This window comes from Schistocerca serialis, chromosome 8 (genome assembly GCF_023864345.2).
Source record: "Schistocerca serialis cubense isolate TAMUIC-IGC-003099 chromosome 8, iqSchSeri2.2, whole genome shotgun sequence".
Taxonomy (NCBI): domain Eukaryota; kingdom Metazoa; phylum Arthropoda; class Insecta; order Orthoptera; family Acrididae; genus Schistocerca; species Schistocerca serialis.
Window position 1 is genome coordinate 57780115 of NC_064645.1, and position 23763 is coordinate 57803877.

General features: G+C 42.7%; 1 protein-coding gene across 3 annotated transcripts in view; it reads left to right on the top strand.

Annotated features, from left to right (window-relative positions):
• LOC126416088 (protein mothers against dpp) overlaps nucleotides 1-23763 on the top strand; it is a 145449-nt gene that overhangs the window by 109167 nt on the left and 12519 nt on the right. For all 3 annotated transcript variants that reach the window (XM_050083580.1, XM_050083581.1, XM_050083582.1), the window contains exon 7: nucleotides 17804-18044. In XM_050083580.1, the coding sequence (XP_049939537.1) occupies nucleotides 17804-18044 (241 nt within the window). The remainder of the gene's footprint in view (nucleotides 1-17803; nucleotides 18045-23763) is intronic.

The window sequence follows — 23763 nt, forward strand, 5'->3', positions numbered from 1 at the left end:
CACTTACACTGTTTGTCTTTGTAATCAAAATGTGCTACAGAAATATTGCAATACAGCGGTTTCATAAAGAGTTTGTACACAGTCAGATGTGTTACATTTTGTGTGCATTACATTATATGTATAAAGGTGTCAATTGTAAATTATAATTTATATATATCATGTAGGCCACTTTCCTGCTGAAAAATTCTCGCCCACTCATTACCTCTTGTTAACCTTTGACTGTTCTCACGATTTTTGTATGAATTTTGCTGATCATTTTCCCTGCCTTTCTTCCTTTTCTCTTTTTCTTCCACCCCATGCTTCTTTTTTTTGCCATTCTTATCATATTTAACTCTTCAAACACTCCTCTCTTGCCATGATGAATACCATCACATATTACATTCATTCCTTTCAAAGATGTTCTTTTGCACTATCAAAACTGGGGTTCCACATTCTGTTTCTTGAAACCTGATTGTCTGTGGGATTTGTTCCAATGGTCTAACATTGGGAGTCCCTTTTTCTAGATGCAGTCCCACTGTACACCAACCCCTTTTCCAGTTTAAAATAAAGCAAACTCTTCCATTTACATGGCTAATCTGTGACACATACACCTGCTGCCAATTCCCACACCAACAGACTTCTCTCCTAGTACAAAATCCTGCAGTTATCTGCCCCTCATGTTTCGTTGTTTGGTATCGTCCACCAAGTGAATTTCGAACTGCAACAACATGCTAGACTTCACCTCAGAAAGCTATGACCCCCTTCTCTGAAACTGCCTCAACAGTGGTGTTTCCCTTCCTGTCCCTCCGCAGATCCATAAATAGCTAAACCATCAACTACCACTTCTCTCTAAAACCCCATGCTCAGCCAACCTTCTTAAAAAACCCCGGCCTTCACCACTGCCTCCCAGAGTAATAACAACTCATGACACAAGAACCAGTCACAACAGTACAGTGTTCTCAACCTCTCTTCTAAGGCACTGCCCCCCCCCCCCCCCTGAATTAATCTGCATTAGCCAAGGTTCGTACATTCAGACATAAACCTGCATTTTGTCATGCTATTTTGGTGGAGGACCTACTGTCCTTCACACGTAATGTCAACTGGAAGCATCACTTACAACCCAGTCCCAAAATCTTTCTAACAGCAAACCTGACATTGAACTCTGCTTTGAACAGTTCTGACTGAGATCACAATTTGATACACCACCACTACCTCAGAATCATCTCTTAGAAGCCTTCCAAGACTTCCTCAAATCCAACATCGCTTCACAACCCTTCCTCAGGTCCCTACATTACAAAACTAAACTGTGCTCTGCAGAACTCCAGCTCTTTGTTCCCTAAAAGCCGATGCCTCCATCGTTATCCTCCCAGAAGATAAGGGATTTACCACTGTGGTACTTGACCACATTGGGAGTAAGTAAGTGAAGATCTGTGCCAGATGTCTGACACCTCTGCATACGGGGTCTGCCATCAAGATCTCATCCTTGTGTTTCAGACTGACCTTCAGTCCACTTCAGGCACCCCACAAGGACTAACACCTCAGTCTATAGAATTTCTTACATCACGAAAACCACACACCCTAACCTTTCACCTTCTTCGTAAAATCCACAAACCCAATCACCCTGGCCATCCCATAGCTGCTGGCTTCAAAGTACCCACCAAAATTACGTCTGCCTTAGTTATTCCACATTTGTAACATAGTATAAAGACCCTATTCATTTCTTAGATTGCCTGAAATCTGTGCCTGTCCCACTCCCACTACACACCTTGCTTGTCACAATTTACGCCATCTCACTCTATACCCCCCCCCCCCCCCCCCCCCCCGCCCCAATGTTCATGGTTGGTCTGCTGCTGAACATTTCCTCACCACCCACCTGATTCCAATGACAGTCCTTCCTGCTGACCTTAATTGACTTTATATGTACAAATAACTACTTTATCCTTGAGGGGCAGATATACAAATAGTTCAGGAGTATGTTTTTGGGAACAGGGATGGGTCCTTCCTATGCCATCCTTCTCATGGAGCACTTGGGGGAGGGGAGAGGGGGGGGGGGAATTTCCTGGGATTCATAAGCATTCAGCCCCTGGTTTGTTTTATGTACATTGGTGACATCTTTACCATGACTCATGGTGAGGTTGACCTGTTAAAATTCTTTTAAACTCTAAATACATTCTCCCAATTAAGTTCCACATAGTCCTATTGCAAATCCAATGTTGCTTTCCTTGATATTGACTTTATCCTCACTGAAGGTTAGCTACACCCTTATATTCCCAGTAAAACTACTAAACAACAGCAGAATTAACATATTGACTGTTGCCATGCTTTCCATGTCAATGTTTCCTCCCATACAGCATTGTTATTTGGGGCAAACGTATTGGTTCAGATGCAGACTGTTTCCATCAGTAAACCACCATTCTCTCCTCAGCAGTCACTGGACAAAATTATCCCATGAGCCTACTTCCAAAGCAGATTTCACAGGTCATCACATCCAATTTTGGTAATGCTGATCCCTCCAGCAAAGGACTTGGAAGAGCTGTTGAACGGAATGGACAGTGTCTTGAAAGGAGGATATAAGATGAACATCAACAAAAGCAAAACTAGGATAATGGAATGTAGTCGAATTAAATCGGGTGATGCTGAGGGTATTAGATTAGGAAATGACACACTTAAAGTAGTAAAGGAGTTTTTCTATTTGGGGAGCAAAATAACTGATGATCGAAGTAGAGAAGATATAAAATGTAGACTGGAAATGGCAAGGAAAGCATTTCTGAAGAAGAGAAATTTGTTAACATCGAGTATAGATTTAAGTGTCAGGAAGTCGTTTCTGAAAGTATTTGTATGGAGTGTAGCCTTGTATGGATGCGAAACATGGACGATAAATAGTTTGGACAAGAAGAGAATAGAAGCTTTTGAAATGTGGTGCTACAGAAGAATGCTGAAGATTAGATGGGTAGATCACATAACTAATAAGGAGGTATTGAATAGAATTGGGAAGAAGAGGAGTTTGTGGCACAACTTGACAAGAAGAAGGGATCGGTTGGTAGGACATGTTTTTGAGGCATCAAGGGATCACCAATTTAGTATTGGAGGGCAGTGTGGAGGGTAAAAATCGTAGAGGGAGATCAAGAGATGAATACACCAAGCAGATTCAGAAGGATGTAGGTTGCAGTAGGTACTGGGAGATGAAGCAGCTTGCACAGGATAGAGTAGCATGGAGAGCTGCATCAAACCAGTCTCAGGACTGAAGACCACAATAACAACAACGATCCCTCCAGAAAACAACTTAGGAATACACATCTCGTTACTCAGTATTTTTCTGGTCTTGAACGTTTTAATCAGCTGCTTCAACAACAGTATGACTTTCTAAAGCCATATGCTGAAATTAGGTTCATCTGTCTGATTTTGCCCACCACATTTAGAATAGCTTTTCAGCCTCTCCATTCAGAATCTCTGAAATATCCTTGTCAAATGCTATGCTGCTTCTGTGCCAATTTCCGTACCCTTTGGCTCATACTACTCCGACCATTGACCGTTCCTGCTGTAAGACTTGGCCTGTGCACTCTCTTACCACCACCTATAACAGCCCTGTTAGTGGCAAAATATATTCTATGAAAGAGAGAGCCAGCTGTTATGTAAACAGTGTTTGGTCTTTTACATCAGCATGACTACCACCAAGCTATTAGTTGGGATGAATGGACATAGGAAGAAGGTTTATACCGGCAACACATAGTATCCAGTTGCAGAGCATGTTCTACAACATGACAGTCATGGCCTCAGTGCCAGTCTCACCACTCATGCCATCTGGATTCCCCCCCCCCCCTCTGACACTAGTTTCTCAGAACTCCTTGGTTCTCACCACCAGCCTGACCTTAATTTATGTTAATTTCTTTGCTATCAGAATTTCTTCCCAGTAACTACTCCTTTCTTCATCCTTTCAGTTTTCTGTATTGTTATTTTCTGACATCTCTACTTCCCCTGTCCCCCTCCCCCTTCACTTCGACAACATATAGTGCACTTAGCTTTCCGCTCTTGATGCGTGATGTTTTATCTTTGTAATCTCTGTGTTGCGTATTACATTATGTTCCACCTTTAAGTTCTCAGGTTTTCAAATCTCATCTGTTATAGTCCCCAACAATTAGTCTTTCCTTCTCATCTTGTTCATAGTCCCCTGACCCAGGGTTCTGGCCAGCTTTTCCAAACTCTCCCGATTCCTAAACTTCTCCAGTCCTTTTCTTGCACTCCTTTCCTTCCCCTTCAGCACTTCGGCCATAAGAAATAGCCAGTGGCTCTTGCACGTTTAAATACCTTTGTGTGTGTGTGGGGGGGAGGGGGGGGGGTGGCGTGTTCCTCTACCATCACCTGGTGAGTAGATTTTTTATTTTTCCAATTACATTGTTTTCAAAAATTGACTATTTTCATTGATATAACATGTATGTTACCATTTTTGACTACTGAATTATCAATTGCATTCTCTCTCTCTCTCTCTCTCTCTCTCTCTCTCTCTCTCTCTCTCACATACACACACACACACACACACACACACACACACACACACACACACACACACACCATGTGGGGAAAGTACATTTTTATGAAAATTAAGTTGGTGTGTTTAGTGTGGGTAATTTGAAGTTCCTGCCAATTTTTGCTATATAGTAGCTTGAGCTAGTTTTTCATGTGACTTTGTATTTTACTTAGTCTTAAATTTACCTTTTTTATTGTTTGAGGTGTGGACTAATTTATGTTGTAGTTTGGTGTTTATGGAGAAAACTACTTTCACTTTGTGTGACATAAGTAGGTTTGCTATTTTTTGAGAAACATTGCTGTATTGTACTGTAAGATACAAATACTGTACTGTACTATACAAATAACAGCACATTCACAATGAACCAATGTTTATTCTACTTCCACATACAAGCAAACAACAGTTGAGAATGTAGGTGCAAGAGATAGAAATTACCCAGGTACTGATACAAGCAGTTCTGACTATAAGTATGAACACAGTGCGAGAGGGAGTGCCTGCTCCACTGTGTTTATAAACAGGAAGACGCCAGTAGATGGCACATGGACGCCATTTTGCTTGCGCAAATAATGTGACCCACCACATTCAGCCTCTGGTGGCTGGCCCACGCAGATGTTGTTGGCAGAATATATGCCCATCGTGTGTGGCTTCTGGTGGCTGCCCACGCAGATGATGATGGCGGAATATTTGAAGTGTAGTGCACTGGCAATCAGGTTCCACGGTATTTCAAACAGGGTTGTAGTACCTTTCAAAAGGCACTCCACTAATGCCGGCATCGGTATGTCTGTTAAAAGATGCATGGCCTCTGCAGCAGATGATACAGGCGATGATGAGACAGTAGAAGGAAATTCCGGGCCGGAACCAGTGAGCATACATGGAAGCCCATGAACACACGCAGTTGCCCATGCCTGGTGAAGTACCATAATAGCGAATTGGTGATAAGGGTGCCAAATACATCTCAATGTTTGTTCCCTCTGCTTGGTGGAACTGTGCTGATGGTGAAGGCATTGGCCATTCGGTTGGGTGCACAGGGGACGCCAGTGTTGAAGGATACGAAGGTGCGGCCCAGCTGGGTGCAGAATCACCAGTGGCCCATTGGCAGCAAAAAATTGTGGGAAGGCCGAGCAGCTGGTACTGTGGGGGCTGGACCCTGGATGAGAGGCAGAAGGTGATGACATCCACAAGGAGGGCAGGTCTGCCTTCCCCGACCTCCCCCTCCGCTCCCCCAGCACACACTTTGGTCGGCAGTCGAACCTATGAGCCCAGACCAAGGAGCAAGGAGTGAGCTACAAGTTGTGGTGGATCGGCATGAGCAGATGCAGAAGAGATTGTGTGACTGGTGACCATGGAGCATCTCGGTGGGGCTGCTATCCCCCACCAGCATAAACTAGAACTGTGTCAAAGTCTCGTAAGTGGAGGAATCCACGAAATACTTCTTCATTTGAAATGTGAACATGTGGACAAGATGTTCTGTCTCACTGTTAGGTTGGGGATGAAAAGGAGGAGCTGTCATGTGATGAATGTCTTGATGGATAGCAAAATCTTGGGAAGTCTGAGACAGGAACTGTGGACTGTATCTGTCACAAGCAAAAGGAGAAGATATTAATCATAACCAGGGCTGATGTCGAAGGACAGCAGGTAATGTGTGGAAATTTAGAGAAAGCATCAACATCCCAGAACCAGTAAGAATTTAGGAAGGGTCTCGTGAAATCAACATGGTTGCATTTCCACAGACATTGCGATGCAGGCTGTGGAGAGGGCACCACCCACAGTGCCACCTGTTGTGTAGCACACTGAGAGCAACTCACAATGAGCTACACAGTGTCACTGACAATGCCAGGCCAGAATATATGCTGATGGGTCAAAAACTTGGTACGCAAAAGTCCCCAATGTCCCTGATGAAGGAGCTGGAGCACATTCTGTCATAGGGAGGCTGGGATTACTACCCTAGGTGACAGCTCATCTGTAGCTAAGAGAACAACATGAAATACTGAAAGATGGTGACAAAGGTCAAAATACTTACACAAAGGGTCAGAGGCCTGTCCAGCCTACAGTGGTGAATGAGGTGAATAACTTGACACAAAACTGAATTGGAAGCAATAGCAATAGCAATTGTGATCTGGGAGCCCATAATAGGCTTCAGCATCTAAGTGAAAACAAAGGAGTTTGTTCTGATCAAAAGTAGGATCCAGCCCTATTATAAGCCGGGACAGCACGTCAGTGTTGGCATGTTACACAGTAGGCCAAAAATGTATTTCATAGTTGTAGTGAGCCAGAAACTAGGCTCTGCTTTGATGGACAATGTAGCAGAAAGATTAAAAAACAAAACCAAGGGCTTGTGGTCAGTAATGAGGAAGAACTCAGACTCACACAAGAACCCATGAAAGTTTTTGAGGGTGTAGATGGTAGCAAGCACTTCCTTTTCAACTTGGGTGTAGTGCTGCTGAGCAGAGTTGAGCGTTTTTGATGAATAGGCTATCAGATGTTTGAAACCATCCTCATATCAGTGTGCGAAAATAGGCCCGAGTCTATACGAAGAGGTGTTCATATCCAAAACCTGGTGGTGGCAAAGATGGAAAGTAGCCAAACAATGAGCAAATGTAATTTATATTCCGAAAGGGGTGAACGTGTGCTGGCATCCAGTGAAAAGAAAGTTTCTTTTGGAGCAACTCCTGGAGGGGATGGGCCAATGCGACCACACCCAGAATAAATTTATGACAGTAAGCAATTTTGCTTAAAAATGCTTGGAGTTCTTTAACATTTAAAGGGCGATGCAGAGATGTGTCAGCGGTGCCGTGATGGCATAAGCCTTAACGTCATTCTGAGAAACCTCAAACCCCAAGTACATAATAGATGGCTGAAGAAAGTGTGACTTGGCCAAGTAGCTTTCCAACCCTGCTGTATGTAAAATCATGAGATAGTTACATAAATGCTCTTCCATGGATGCATCCATTGCGCCAATGTCATTGAGATAGTTGATTTACCACAGAATGGACATCATCAGTTGTTCCAAAAAATGCTGAAAAATCACCATGGGACTAGCCACACTGAATGGGAGGCACTAATATGACTAAAAGACGTGTTAATCGCAAGGAGTCATTTAGTATCTACATCCAACAGAACCTGTAAACAGGCATCAGATAAATCAATTTTTGAGAAAAACTGACCCCTGGTGAGTTTTGTCAATTACTTGTCTGTGCTAGACTAAGGGTAAAATGATTGTTTTGTGTTAACTGAAACCTAAGAATTGTCTTAGAGGTGAATCTGACCAGAAGGTTTTTTTAACAGTTACAAGTTGGTTAGATCACTCACTCAATGTAATAGACTGTATGACCACCAGTGGCATCAGCCTGTCCAATTCTGATTTCACTTCAATTACGTAAAGCCATAGTAATGGGGTGTGTACAGAGAAATTGTGGATGCACTGTAGGTTATAGAGTAATGTGGGTCGCAAAATTAATGGCACAACCTAAATCATCCGAGAAGAGAGATGAGAATTCGGAACAGAGAGAATATAACTGCTAGTAAAGGACCTGGCCAGAAACAAGGTGCACCTTATCCAAGAAAAACCATAAGTATTGAAAGCACCCAAAATGAACAAATTATCAGTGCCAGCATCAACCACTACAAAAAATGTCGAGGAACAAATCACAGATTTATACGTAGTAGTAGCTATAAACTGCCTCAAAATTGCAATATGTTGCTTGTTGTAACTCACCAAATCTTGAATAATCGGAGACAATGTCAGAGATTCGACATTGGCATAAGCTTGTGAATTGAGTAAAGTCGTGGCTGTACTCATGTCCACTTGTGGTTTGAGCACTTTGTCCATCACTCGCTCTTCAATAAACAGATTGTTTGATTTAAGCACCAGAGATACGCAGTCAACATCCACATCTGCAGGAGGGGGCTGGGAATGACACACAGACACTGTACGTCCAGTTTTTCTACAGTTGTTGCAAGTCACCCAGTGCTTAGGGCATGCGCCTCTGACGTGTTGCGTGAAACAGTATGGGCAAGATAGTGGTGGTGGTGGTAGTGGTGGTGCTGCTGCTGCTGCTGCTGCTGCTGTTGTTGTTTGGCACCTTGTTGTCCAGTGTGGCACGTTTGTGTGGCTGCCACCTTGTCCTCCCCCTGAGAACTGACTGATGCTCGACAACTAAGAACAGGAGCCACTGTGGCGATGTCACACCAAGCTTCTGTCTGATCATTGGCAGCACAAGATATCTCAAAAGCTTGAACAATGTTAAACATTTTAGCCAAAGGTGGATTCCCACACTGTAGTGCACTCTGACACTCCTCTTTGTGAGGAGCCAACCAAATGATGGTGTCACAGCCTATAAGATCAGCGTAGGAATCATGATGAGCAAACTGATATATGCGATTGAGGACCATGGAGTTGAGCCACCCATGCCTGGTGGAACTGGTGGATCTGTTTATGACATTGATAGATGCTACATTGACTGCAATGACACAGATGCATTTATGGCAATAATTTGACAACAACTTATACATTTCATCGAATGGAACCAATGCAGTTTTTTGGAGTGGGGCTATCTGGCACAGGAACTAGTAGATCCGAGGAGATATCCAAGAAAGATACAAAGCCTAACACATTTGCATCAGTGACACCAGAAGTAAGGAAGTGTTCCGATGCTGCTTCTCATAAGCCTCCCAGTCTTCGGCTCCATCATTGTAAGGGGAGAAGGGTGGCGGTTACGCTGAAGGTCTGGAAGCCTGTATAGTCAATGTGGCTAACAAGTTCGTGATCGCAGCTGTAAGAGCCTGCTGCTACTCAGAGAGAGATTGGAGAACTGTCTCTGTAGACAGAAGAACCGAAGGAACGCCTGTTGCTCTGCGGTTATAAAGAGGTGGACTCTGGTAGGTGGCACAATGGATACTGTGCCATGTGTACCAGTTATGTGCCCCACTGCAGGCAGCCTCTGGTAGCTGGTCTGCGCAGATGCTGTTGGCAGAATATTCCAAGCGTAGTAGGCCAGCAGCCTGGTGATGCAGCATGTATCTAATTATTATATACAGGTTATAGCAGTTACATAAGATACACTGGCCACTTATTTGATTGCATTATTGCTTCCTTCTAGATGGTGAATCAGTTAATTTTTTCAAATTTTTCTCCTGCATATCATAACTGCGATAATTTTTTAATAAACATTTAAATTTTCTCAAAAATCTTATCCGTATCTGTGTGTGTGTGTGTGTGTGTGTGTGTGTGTGTGTGTGTGTGTATGTGTGTGTGTGAGAGAGAGAGAGAGAGAGAGAGAGAGAGAGAGAGAGAGAGAGTGTAATTCAAAATTTGGTAGTCGGTAATGCTAAAATAAATTTTATAATTGACAACTTTATATATCTCCTTCCCTCTTTCCTGATGAAGCAACTGTTGGTAGCGAAAGCTTGAATTTTGTGTGTATGCTTGTGTTTGTTTGTGTGTCTTTCGACCTGCCAGCGCTTTCGTTTGGTAAGTCACATCATCTTTGTTTTTTGATAAATTTTTCCCACGTGGAATGTTTCCCTCTATATATATATATATATATATATATATATATATATATATATATATATATATATATATATATATATATATATATATATATATATAAACACAAACAAACACATACATACACACAAAATTCTAGCTTTCGCAACCAATGGTTGCTTCGTCAGGAAAGAGGGAAGGAGAGGGAAAGACGAAAGGATGTGGGTTTTAAGGTAGAGGGTAAGGAGTCATTCCAATCCCGGGAGTGGAAAGACTTACCTTAGGGGGAAAAAAGGACAGGTATACACTCGCTCGCGCGCGCGCGCGCGCGCGCGCGCCCACACACACACACACACACACACACACACACACACACACACACACATTTAAACTCTTTGTCTTTAAATATGTCTGCTTGTGTCTGTATATGTGTGAATGGATATGTGTGTGTGTGCGAGTGTATACCCGTCCTTTTTTCCCCCTAACGTAAGTCTTTCTGCTCCCGGGATTGGAATGACTCCTTACCCTCTCCTTTCGTCTTTCCCTCTCCTTCCCTCTTTCCTGATGAGGCAACAGTTTGTTGTAAAAGCTTGAATTTTGTGTGTATGTTTGTGTTTGTTTGTGTGTCTGTCGACCTGCCAGCACTTTCCTTTGGTAAGTCACATCATCTTTGTTTTTAGATATATATTTCCTACGTGGAAGTTTCCCTCTATTATAACCATATATATATTTTACTCCTGGAAATTGAAATAAGAACACCGTGAATTCATTGTCCCAGGAAGGGGAAACTTTATTGACACATTCCTGGGGTCAGATACATCACATGATCACACAGACAGAACCACAGGCACATAGACACAGGCAACAGAGCATGCACAATGTCGGCACTAGTACAGTGTATATCCACCTTTCGCAGCAATGCAGGCTGCTATTCTCCCATGGAGACGATCGTAGAGATGCTGGATGTAGTCCTGTGGAACGGCTTGCCATGCCATTTCCACCTGGCGCCTCAGTTGGACCAGCGTTCGTGCTGGACGTGCAGACCGCGTGAGACGACGCTTCATCCAGTCCCAAACATGCTCAATGGGGGACAGATCCGGAGATCTTGCTGGCCAGGGTAGTTGACTTACACCTTCTAGAGCACGTTGGGTGGCACGGGATACATGCGGACGTGCATTGTCCTGTTGGAACAGCAAGTTCCCTTGCCGGTCTAGGAATGGTAGAACGATGGGTTCGATGACGGTTTGGATGTACCGTGCACTATTCAGTGTCCCCTCGACGATCACCAGTGGTGTACGGCCAGTGTAGGAGATCGCTCCCCACACCATGATGCCGGGTGTTGGCCCTGTGTGCCTTGGTCGTATGCAGTCCTGATTGTGGCGCTCACCTGCACGGCGCCAAACACGCATACGACCATCATTGGCACCAAGGCAGAAGCGACTCTCATCGCTGAAGACGACACGTCTCCATTCGTCCCTCCATTCACGCCTGTCGCGACACCACTGGAGGCGGGCTGCACGATGTTGGGGCGTGAGCGGAAGACGGCCTAACGGTGTGCGGGACCGTAGCCCAGCTTCATGGAGAAGGTTGCGAATGGTCCTCGCCGATACCCCAGGAGCAACAGTGTCCCTAATTTGCTGGGAAGTGGCGGTGCGGTCCCCTACGGCACTGCGTAGGATCCTACGGTCTTGGCGTGGATCCGTGCGTTGCTGCGGTCCGGTCCCAGGTCGACGGGCACGTGCACCTTCCGCCGACCACTGGCGACAACATCGATGTACTGTGGAGACCTCACGCCCCACGAGTTGAGCAATTCTGCGGTACGTCCACCCGGCCTCCCGCATGCCCACTATACGCCCTCGCTCAAAGTCCGTCAACTGCACATACGGTTCACGTCCACGCTGTCGCGGCATGCTACCAGTGTTAAAGACTGCGATGGAGCTCCGTATGCCACGGCAAACTGGCTGACACTGACGGCGGCGGTGCACAAATGCTGCGCAGCTAGCGCCATTCGACGGCCAACACCGCGGTTCCTGGTGTGTCCGCTGTGCCGTGCGTGTGATCATTGCTTGTACAGCCCTCTCGCAGTGTCCGGAGCAAGTATGGTGGGTCTGACACACCGGTGTCAATGTGTTCTTTTTTCCATTTCCAGGAGTGTGTGTATGTATATATATATATATGATGATTCAATATAATAGAGGGAAACATTCCACGCGGGAAAAATATATTTAAAACAAAGATGATGTGACTTACCATACGAAAGCGCTGGCAGTATATATATATGTGTGTTTGTTTGTGTTTCTATCGAGCTGCCAGCGCTTTCGTCTGGTAAGTCACATATATATATATTTCCCCCTAAGGTAAGTCTTTCCGCTCCCGGGATTGGAATGACTCCTTACCCTCGCCTTTAAAACCCACTTCCTTTCGTCTTTCCCTCTCCTTCCCTCTTTCCTGATGAGGCAACAGTTTGTTGCGAAAACTTGAATTTTGTGTGTATGTATGTGTCTGTTTGTGTTTCTATCGACCTGCCAGCGCTTTCGTATGGTAAGTCACATCATCTTTGTTTGTTTGTGTATGTGTATAACGAAAGCGCTGGCACGTCGATAGACACACAAACACAAACATACACACAGAATTCAAGCTTTCGCAACAAACTGTTGCCTCATCAGGAAAGAGGGAAGGAGAGGGAAAGACGAAAGGATTCAGGTTTTTTCCCATGTGGAATGTTTCCCTATATATATATATATATATATATATATATATATATATATATATATATATATATATATATATATATATATATATATATATATATATAATGTAATCAACAGAAAATGTGACACTTCTGACTGTGTGTAAACTCTTTGTGAGAAGGTAGTAACATAGTATATCTGTAGCACATTTTGGTAACAAAAACAAACAGTGCAAGTGGTGATTTACCTATATATGATTTTCTGATATTCTGTGTAATGGAGGAGACACAATACTTACAAGTAGACAAACAAAAATACTAACAAGGGAACCTCCCCATCGCACCCCCCTCAGATTTAGTTATAAATTGGCACAGTGGATAGGCCTTGAAAAACTGAACACAGATCAATCAAGAAAACAGGAAGAAGTTGTGTGGAACTGTGAATAAAATAAGCAGAGTATACAAACTGAGTAGTCCATCCACAAGATAGGCAACATCAAGGACAGTGTGAGCTCAGGAGCGCCGTGGTCCCGTGGTTAGCATGAGCAACTGTGGAGCGAGAGGTCCTTGGTTCAAGTCTTCCCTCGAGTGAAAAGTTTACTTTCTTTATTTTCGCAAAGTTATGATCTGTCCGTTCGTTCATTGACGTCTCTGTTCACTGTAATAAGTTTAGTGTCTGTGTTTTGTGACCGCACTGCAAAACTGTGCGATTAGTAGACGAAAGGACGTGCCTCTCCAATGGGAACCGAAAACTTTTGATCGCAAGGTCATAGGTCAACCGATTCCTCCACAGGAAAACACGTCTGATATATTCTATATGACACTGGTGACGGCATGTGTGTCACATGACAGGAATATGTCGTCGACCCACCTAACTTGTACACTTGGCGAATGGGTAAAAAGATTCTTCTACCTTGTCCGATTTAGGTTTTCTTGTGGATGTGATTAAAACTCACAAAAACGTGATGAAAACAAGAGTTTGTCACATAAACTGCAACAAATGAATGCAACAGTTTGTTTAGGTGTAGAGTCCCCATACTATGGCACAGTTACCTCGCATCGGATGGACAGATAATAATTATCTGAAAATAAAAAATTAAACTTTTCACTCGAGGGAAGACTTGAACCAAGGACCCCTCGTTTCGCAGCTGCTCACGCTAACCATGGGACCACGGCGCTCCTGAGCTTACACTATCCTTGATGTTGCCTATCTTGCGCATGGACTATTCAGTTTGTATATTTTGCTTATTTTTTTCATAGTTCCACACAACTTCTTCCTGTTTTCTCGATTGATCTGCGTTCAGTTTTTCAAGGCTTGTCCACTGTGCCAACTTAAACTAAATCTGGGGGGGGGGGAGATTCCCTTGTAAGTCTAATATTAGCATATAAAAACATCTGATTTTCCAATTACAGTATAACTTCAAAAACACAATTAAAATGCAAGAGAGGTAGAAAATCACAAATGCAAATGTTGCAAAAAATATTTATATAAACAAATGCACTTGAAAATGAGAAAAAATTCTCAAAACATGTTGTGCTGAGCATGGAAAAATAAATGACAGGTGTTGTTTCTCATTATTTAAATCATGGATAACATTTTGGCAGTATTACGAAAAGATCAGATTGCTACACACCATATAGTGGAGATGTTGAGTCCAAGTCAGGCCGGGTTCCCGTGTTCAATTCCCTGTGGGGTGAAATATGGCATCCCGGCTATTACACAAGTTGAAAATATGGTCACTATTTTTTTTATAAACTTAAATTTGCCATATTTCGTGACAGTACTTTTTCCATTAGACGTTTGCAAGCAAATATAAGTCTTGGCTTTAGTTGTCTAAGTATGATTCCACAATGCATCGTTGTCGGCTGCAGAAAAGACGTGGTTCAACGTGTTTCTCTCATTTTGGTGTTTCAAATACAGTTTCTTCAAATGTAGTTTCTTCTTTTTAGTTAATATAAAAATAATAGTTAACATAATTCAAAATTATTTATGACTGCGACCTTCACATTGTTCTTCCGTCAACACACACCAAGAGTTAGCTTCCGACTCGGACTGACTATAGTCAAAGACTACTCCAACGTCAAAGATAATTTACACAATCAGTTTCTTTGCTATTCTTCGATACATTTTCTAATAGTAATCAATATGCTTTTACTCTCAAAAACAGAAGTAAATTAACATATAATAACACAAATTATAATAAATTCTGACAAAAAATATAAGAAAACATTTTCAATTCAGTATCAACAAATACGGTAAAAAAATAACATCTCCCAGATCCATTACAGGGGTCAGGGATTTTCACTTGCCTCGAGATGACTCGGTGTTTGTGTTGCCCTCATCATTTTAAGTTGTCCAACCTTGATTATCGTCCATTGGTTTCTCTGTTATGTTGTATGTTTCTTGTACAAACTGGTCATCATGTTTTGGAATTTACATATACACTTGTATAATCAATACATATTTTTGTACTCCATGTAGCTTTAAGCCAATACTCTTTTGTTTGCACACCTACATTTTACACACACATAACTGTTTTCCTTGTGATAATCACTCCTACATCATTTCTTCCTTTTATTTGTCATCCTGAATAGTACATCACATACTCATCACACAACAATTTTCTATGTCCATTCCATCTTAACTTAGCAATTCCTTCTAGGCCTGTATTATTCTTTTTCATCTCTCCTTTAAAGTTTTCTACTTTTCCTGCTTGTAACAGTGTCCTGACATACCAGGTACTGATTCTTGTTTTTCTATCACACCTTCTTCCAACTTGTGCCCATACAAAACATTACAATTATTTAAATTTACTGTAATTTCTGACAATGGAAAGTGCAGATTCAAATGTCAACAATGTTATGAAAAGGATATATTGCTACTCGCCATAAAAATGACACATTGAGTTGCAGACAGCCATGACGAAAAGACTGCAACATATAAGCCTACAGTCAAAGCCTCCTTAAAAAAAAAAAAAAAAAAAAAAAACATTTACACCAGACAACACAACAAACACACACACACACACACACACACACACACACACACACACACACACACACAACTGCCATCGCTGGCTGTTCTGGCCAGGATACAACAGAAATGCATCTAGCAGGAGTAACAATCTGGAGTGGTGTGGGCAAGGAGAGGAATCGGAGGGACAGATGGGGAAGAGGAATCAGTGATCAGTGCAGCGTACTGGAGCACACGGAAAATGTGATGGGACAAGGCTCTCAGGCACAGTGTTATGAGGCTGAGGGAGAAGAATAGAGGGAGAAGAACAGGGAGCAGAGCTAAGAGGGATAGAGAAGGGGAAAAGATTGGCAGGTGTGCCTGCAGAGAGCAGCACATAATAAGGATGAGAATAGGTGAATTGTGAGGTGACAGGGCAGAGGGGGGGCCAAAACAGTTGGGTGGAGCATGTGGCTACAGTATGTTACCGAAGGTGTATTGTGTATTGAACTATGGACCTAGAAACAATGGAGAGGCTCCATCCTGCCATAGCCCTCAGTAGTTCACAACCCCACAGAAGGCCACAGCAGTCCACCCCACCTCATCACCTCGCATTCGGGAGGACGACGGTTCAATCCCGTGTCCGGCCATCCTGATTTAGGTTTTCCGTGATTTCCCTAAATCGCTCCAGGCAAATGCCGGGATGGTTCCTTTCAAAGGGCACGGCCGACTTCCTTCCCCGTCCTTCCCTAATCCGATGAGACCAATGACCTCGCCGTCTGGTCTCCTTCCCCGAAACAACCAACCAACCCACCTCATCACCACCCCACACCGAACCCAGGGTTATTGTGAGGTTCGCTGGCTGCTGATTGTAGCTGGTTATTGTACTCCTGCTGAAAGGATTTCGGCTCTCATTGACCAACACCTCCAACCAGCTGTCCGAAATTTAGCCTCTCACATCAAAGATACCAACTGCTAATTTCACAGACTTCCCACCATCCCCACCCCTTTACTTTCTGGACCTCTAATCATCACTGTTGGCGTAACTTCCCTATATACACCAACACTTCCCGTGCCCATGGTCTTCTTGTATTAAACACTTCCTCTCGCAAGTCTTTCAGACTCGGAATTCACTACTTCATTCCTCATACTCCTTACAACCTATATCGTAAAACAAACTAGATCTCATTTGAAGGGAAGGCATATGAACAAATCCATGGCACAGTCATGGCACTCACATGACATCCTTCCCCCTCCAAGTCAACATATTTATGTCGGTCTAGAGGAAACCTTCGTAGCCTCCCAAAACTCGAAACCTCTGGTCTGGTTCAGGTTCATTGGTGATATTTCCATTATCTGAAATCAGGCTCAGGACACCCTACCCTCATTCCTTCACCTTCTCTCCCATTCACTTCACATGGTCCTCTTCAACCCAGTGTGCTACTTTGCTGGAAATTGACATTCACCTCTCTGAAGGATCCATGCGCACCTCTGTCCACATTAAACCCACCAACAGTACCTGCATTTTGACAGCTGTCATCCCTTGCACGCCAAAAAACTCACTCCCATACAGCCGGGTTGTCTGGGGATGGGGTATCTTCAGTAGCAGGAGCTCCCTTGCCCAGTATACTGAAGGTTTTGCAAAGACCTCCACAGACAGGCACCATTCCCTAGTTTTAGTCAACAAATAGATTCCCTGTGCATATCCCCACACTTGCCCAACCCTCCCACCACTGCCAAGAACAAGCTACACACGAGTGCCCTCCTTTGTCACCCAGTACCACCCTGGACTGGAGCAACTGAACCACATCCTTGAGCAGGGCTTTGATGTGTGTGTGTGTGTGTGTGTGTGTGTGTGTCTTTTTATCATGGCTGTCTCCAGTTCAACGTATCATGTCTATGGAGAAGAGCAGCCTATGATTTCTGACTCTGTTGTGGTAGCTAAGACTTGTATAACTTTTTGAATAACACTGTCTGATTAACGTTGTGATGACAAGTTATTAGGCTGGAGGGGGGGGGGGGGGGGGGAGCAGAAAGAAACTGGATGTTCGAGTGCATGAATTATAGAAACCATGTCTTGATTCAGTATAAGGGTGAAAACTGTAGAACAATTGGTGTGTTCCTTATCATCATGTGAGAGTTGTAATAATGATAATTCTTTTGTTCCAGGTGTTCAGTTAGTTTATATTGGAGGTGAAGTGTATGCTCAAAATAAATCTGACAGTGCCATTTTTGTACAGTCACGGAACTGTAATCACCATCATGGATTTCATCCGAGTACAGTGTGCAAAATACCACCCAGTTGTTCTCTTAAGATATTCAACAATCAAGAATTTGCACAGTTACTGTCGCAGAGTGTGAATCATGGCTTTGAAGCAGTGTATGAACTAACAAAAATGTGTACTATAAGGTAAGTCTATATTATAAATACTAAACATGAAATTAGAGAATGAGTACCTCAGATGTTATATAAATGAATAAGTAAAATCTTGTGCATTGTTGAAAAAGCTACTGAAGAACTGGCTAACCAAAGCCTATTTCTGTTTGTCTTTGAATTTAGACGTCCTATTCCTGTTGAGGATCTACAGATTTCATCTTACACCAACTTATCATTGAAATTCCCAATACAATTTTTCACATTCCCATTGCTGATGTTCTCCATAGTCCTGTCTAGCTTTTCATAAAAGTTGTTCTTTTCTTCATCACTAACTCCAGTTGTTGCACATGCATTCATCATTATGATATCTCTGTATTTGTGTATTATGTTCGAATTCCCACCCACTTTTGAGCACAGGTAGGACATGTGTGGAATGATACGTTGGAGCTTGTAAGCTTGGGCGCAAAGTTCCGGGAGTGGAAAGCCATTGGACATTATCTGATTAACAATCAAGGTTATACACAACTTGTTACTAAGCAATATAATCTAAGAATCTTGATGGACAGATAGCTTTTGACCACTAACACACTTGAAAATACACAATAACTGTTACAGCACAAATTATTAATGCGCACTCGGTCACTTGAAAATACTAAATGAGTTTATGGTTCTAAATAATTATGAAGCAGCAGTGACAAAATTTCAACACATATTACCACTGGTTCAATTAAAGAAAAAGAAAGAAAGAAAGAAGGTTGCTCAAAATCATAGACGGTAGCTCGCTCTTCAAAATTTGATTAGCAACAAGTAAATAGCTCACAGCCACTAACCCCCTCAAACTCACTTAAATTTGTTATTCAGATACCCTGCTGTTGCCCATTTGCAAACAATTAATTCCTACGGGGACTAGCTCATTTAAAAGAATACTGAATAAGTGAAAGTTACTGAAAATGTTGGATAGTGGCCCCTCTTAAAAATTAAATGAGCAACAAATAAATAGCTTATTGGCACTAGCCCACACAAACACAGTCAAAATTGTTTTTCAGATACCAGGCTGCTACCCTTTTCAAGCAATTAAGTGCTTTGAGCACTAGTTCATTTAAAAGAACACAGAATACGTAAATTTACTCATATATCAGGTGGTAGCCTTTTCTTGGGAAACTATATTAATAACAAGTAAGTAGCTCATGGCAATAGCCCACATCAAAACACAGGGAACAGCAGGAGGTGAACCAAGGGTAGGACCACGGGTGGCTTCAGGAATACGAGGACATCCTTACTCACAAAAATGATAACTCAGCCCGGGCCAACTCAGTAGCCAAAGGCACATTACTTTCTTGTCATCACTCTCTGCCTGATCATCACAGGGGTCGTGGCAGGTCGTTACTAGCAATGGTCCAAACTCACTCACCAACTTAGATGACAATGAATTGCATCAATAACTTGCGCCACCAGCCAGACACCCTCAAAATCACATTCATTGGAGGTGGGACACCTATTCATCCGGCAGTTAGATGCCCATCTGGACACCACATTTGTTGCTTGTAACATTCATCCATCTCCCACTGACACTGCCTGTCTTGCTCACTTACCGTACCCTTTTTATTCCTAGCAGACACACGCTAATCTCTCTGGGTGTATGTCAAGGCTCGAGAACCATCGACAGACATGTGTCAATGCTAAGACATGCAATCTTTTTGCAGTTGCACAGAATGACATCCCTCTTTTCACAATCTGCTCACTGACTATAACTCCTCCCCTCAGCCTTCCATATCATCACCTGCAGAGCAGTCACATCACCGTGGCAGTTCCAAGTTGATGCAGACTTCGTATAGTCCACATTGCATTTGTTAGACCAGCCCATCTATCATTTTGTCGTGTGGAGTATCATTTAATTCTGAGGCTCGTTTGTTGGTTTTTTGGAGCTATTAATCTTCCATTAGCTTCATCAGAAGTGCTATTTTATTTAAGCTCAGTAGTGAGGCTGCCTCTCGGCCAGCAAGTTTTGCTTTCAAGTTGTACTTCTTACAGAAGTGCTTTGCTACTACTCAGTTTTCACCCTGCCTTGTGGTGTGAAACACACTTCATTTGGTTCTTCAGTTGAGGCTTTCCGTTTTGTGTGTGCCTTCTGTGTTATTGCCAGGATGGTCCTGGACTGTCAAAGTGTGAAAACTCTCCAGCGTAGCAATGAAGGTGCCTTTTTTAACGTGGTGTTCCTTGCGTAGGTGCCTTCTGTAATGTGGTGTCCCTTGGGAGGGACACTGTCTCTATACAAATTCAAAGGGATGTTGAATGCGAAGCCATTTTAGAGTAAGTTTCCTGCTAATAAATCACTTGTGTTTTCAAAATGATTAATACGCTACTGTTAAGCCCATACCCCAAGGAGCAAGTTGAGCAATAATTCTGCATGCCTTACAGGGCATCGGTGAAGGCTAACTTTCCTGCCTATGCTGTCTCAAGTTTTAAGGTCTGCAGTGAGTTGTTTTGTAGCAAAATGGCTGTTTGAGATGCAGATGTTTGTTTTAATAGGCAAAAGTTTTATCAGCAAACAAGAATTGGTCTTCCCTTTATGCATCAATCAAATCAATAATGCTTTGTTTACTAAAGAGTACTCTACGGCAATGGCCCCTTTCTTACCCAGCATTTATTGCTGATTTATGCCTAGTGAAATTTCACACCCCGGGCTACAGGAGAAATGCTTGGGGGTCTCCTGTACGTAAGAAGGACGAAAGAATGGAGCTGCAAATGTATAGACCAATGTCCTTAACATTGGTTAAAATACCTGAGCATAATGAAGTTTGGATATCATAAAATTCCTTGAAAATATAATGTAATTGAATAGATAAAAAATCTACTCACCAAGCGACAGCTGGGGAACACACATATGAAAGGTATTACTTATGCAAGCTTTCGGAGGCAGTGGCTCCTTCTGGCAGAAGGGCTGAATTGGAAGGAAGAAGGGTGGAGGAAAAGGACTGGTGACATTTAGGAAAAGGAGTAGAGTTCGGGAAAGTCACCCAGGATCAGGGTGAGACTTACTGGATGGGATGAGAAGGAAAGTCTGGTTGTTGGGAACAGCAACGCGGGAGATGTGAAAACCTGAGAGTGTAATGATGGAAGATAGGGTAATATGCAAGACAGAGATTACTGCTAAAACATAGTGCACCAGTTAAACATTGAAAAGCGAAGTGAATTGCATGTGATGAAAACATAGTGCACCAGTTAAACATTGAAAAGCGAAGTGAATTGCATGTGATGAGAGTTGGGAGGGGGTGGCGAAAAACACACGTCAGAAAACGAAAGAGGTGGAGAACTGAAACAGAGTGAAGAAAGGAATAGTTACTACAAAGAAATGCTGATACTGAAGAAATTAATGTAAACTTAAGGCCAGGTGGGCTGGTGAGGACCAAGGACATGTAGCACCAGCTCCTACCTGTGAAGTCCTGAGAAACTGGTGTCTGGGGAAGAATCCAGATGACGTGTTGTGAAATAGGCACTGAGGTCATGACTGTCATGTTCTAATGCACGTGCTGCAACAGGTTATTGCATGTTGCCATTATACACCCTCTGCCTATGCCCGTTCATTCTAACTGCTGACTTGGTAGTTGTTATGCTGATGTAAAGGACCAAACAATGTTACATCACAGCTGGTATATGACATGCCATTTCGCAGGTGGCTCTCTGTTTGATAGTAAATGTTTTGCCAGTTACAGTGCTAGTGTAGATGGAAGTAGGGCAAGTTTGCAGCAGTGACGGTCACGTGGGTAGGAGCCATAGGGTAGGGAGATGACTGCAGAAGGAGCATAGTATCTGACAAGGATATTGTGGAGATTGGTGTCCCCCAGGCACCAGTTTCTCGGAACTCTACAGGTGGGAACTAGTGCTACAATATGTCCTTGGTTCTCGTCACCCACCTGTGATTAATTTTAATTTCTTCGGTCTCAACATTTCTTCACAGTAACAATTCCTTTCGTCATTCTGGTTTAGTTTTCTAAATTTTTTCTGCTCTGTCTATTTTTTATCTCCCCCTCCCAACTCTATGACATATAATGCACTTAGCTTTTTGTTCTTATTAACTTGAACACATTTTAGCAATAATCTCTGTCTTGCATATCACCCTATATTCAACCTTTAAGCTCTGAGGTTTTCAGATCTCGTGCGATGAAGTCCCCATCAGTCAGTCTTTCCTTCTCATCCCATCTAGTAAGTCTCCCCTGACCCTGGGTCCTGGGTGACTTCTGAACTAGAACCCTTTTCCTAAATCTCACCACTCCTTTTCCTTCAGCTCTCTTCTTTCCCCTTCAACCCTCCTGCCAGAAGAAGGAGCCACTGACTCTGAAAGCTTACAGATGTAATACCTTTCACATGTGTGTTTTCGTACTGCTGCTTGGTGAGTAGATCTTTTTTATCTATGCAATAACGTTATAATTTCATTAAAGTCCTTGGGACAGAAAACTTCTGTCCACAAATCAGCACGGATTCAGAAAGCACCATTTCTGTGAAACTCAAGATTTCCCATTTGTCATTCAATATTCTGTAAACCATAGGTGGTGACTGAGCGAGGTGGCACAGTGGTTAGCACACAGGACTCACATTCAGGAGGACAGCGGTTCAATCCTGTCTTCGGCCATCCTTGTTTAGGTTTTCTATGATTTCCCCAAAATCAGTTCAGGCACATGTCGGGATGGCAACTTTGAAAGGGCACAGCTGATTTCCTTCCCCAACACGATGGGACCAGTGACCTCAGTGTTTGGTCCCCTCCCCCAGATCAATCAACAATCAATCATAGGTGGTGGGCGACAGACAGATTCCATATTTCTAGATTTTTTGGACAGCATTTGACATGGTGCCTCACTGCAGACAGTTAATGAAGTTCTGAACATATGGAATAGATTCCCAGATATGTGAGTGGCTTGAAGATTTTTTAAGTAATGAAGCAGAGTACATTGTCCATGGCAGTGTCAGGAGTGCCCCAGGGAAGAATTATAGGACTGCTCTTATTCTCTAGCTACAAAAATGATTTGATGGATAGGGTGAGAAGCAATCTGGAGTTGTTTGCTGCTGACGCTGTAGTATACAACAGATTCATCATTGATCGACTGTAGAAGGATACAGGATGACTTACATAGAATTTCTGTTTGGTGAGAAGAGGGCAGCTTGCTCAAAAAGAGGGTGAGAGAGAAAGTTAATGCAGACGAGTAAGAGAAACAATCCTGTAATGTTCTAATACAATATTTGTGGTGTAGTGCTTGCCACAGTCATGTCAATTAAATATCTAGCATAACATGGCAAAGCAATATGAAATGGAATGGGTATGTAAGGATGATAGTAGGGAAGGTGAGGCGAACGGTCGACTTTGGTTTAATGGAAGAATTTTAGAAAGTGTAGCTCATTTATTAAAGAGACCATGTGTAGAACACCACACCCATTCTTTAGTGGGCTAAAGTTCCCTAATGTGACGTACTTTTTGTGCATGGTTTATTGCTTTATGTTTGACGGAACAATGTCTCACTTACTTGCAAATATCATTTGAAACACAAAACAAAATAACTGTAAAGTTAATTGTAGTAAACCATATTTTATAAGTGAGCACTGTCAAGTTAACATGAGGAAATTTAATATTGACCAATTTAGGTTAATAGACATTTGAAGCAAGTGAACATTATAACATTTGAACACTTTATATCTGTATTCTGTTTGGATTTTATTGTCAATTGTCACTTTTTTCTATCACATTTGAGGAGTTTCATTT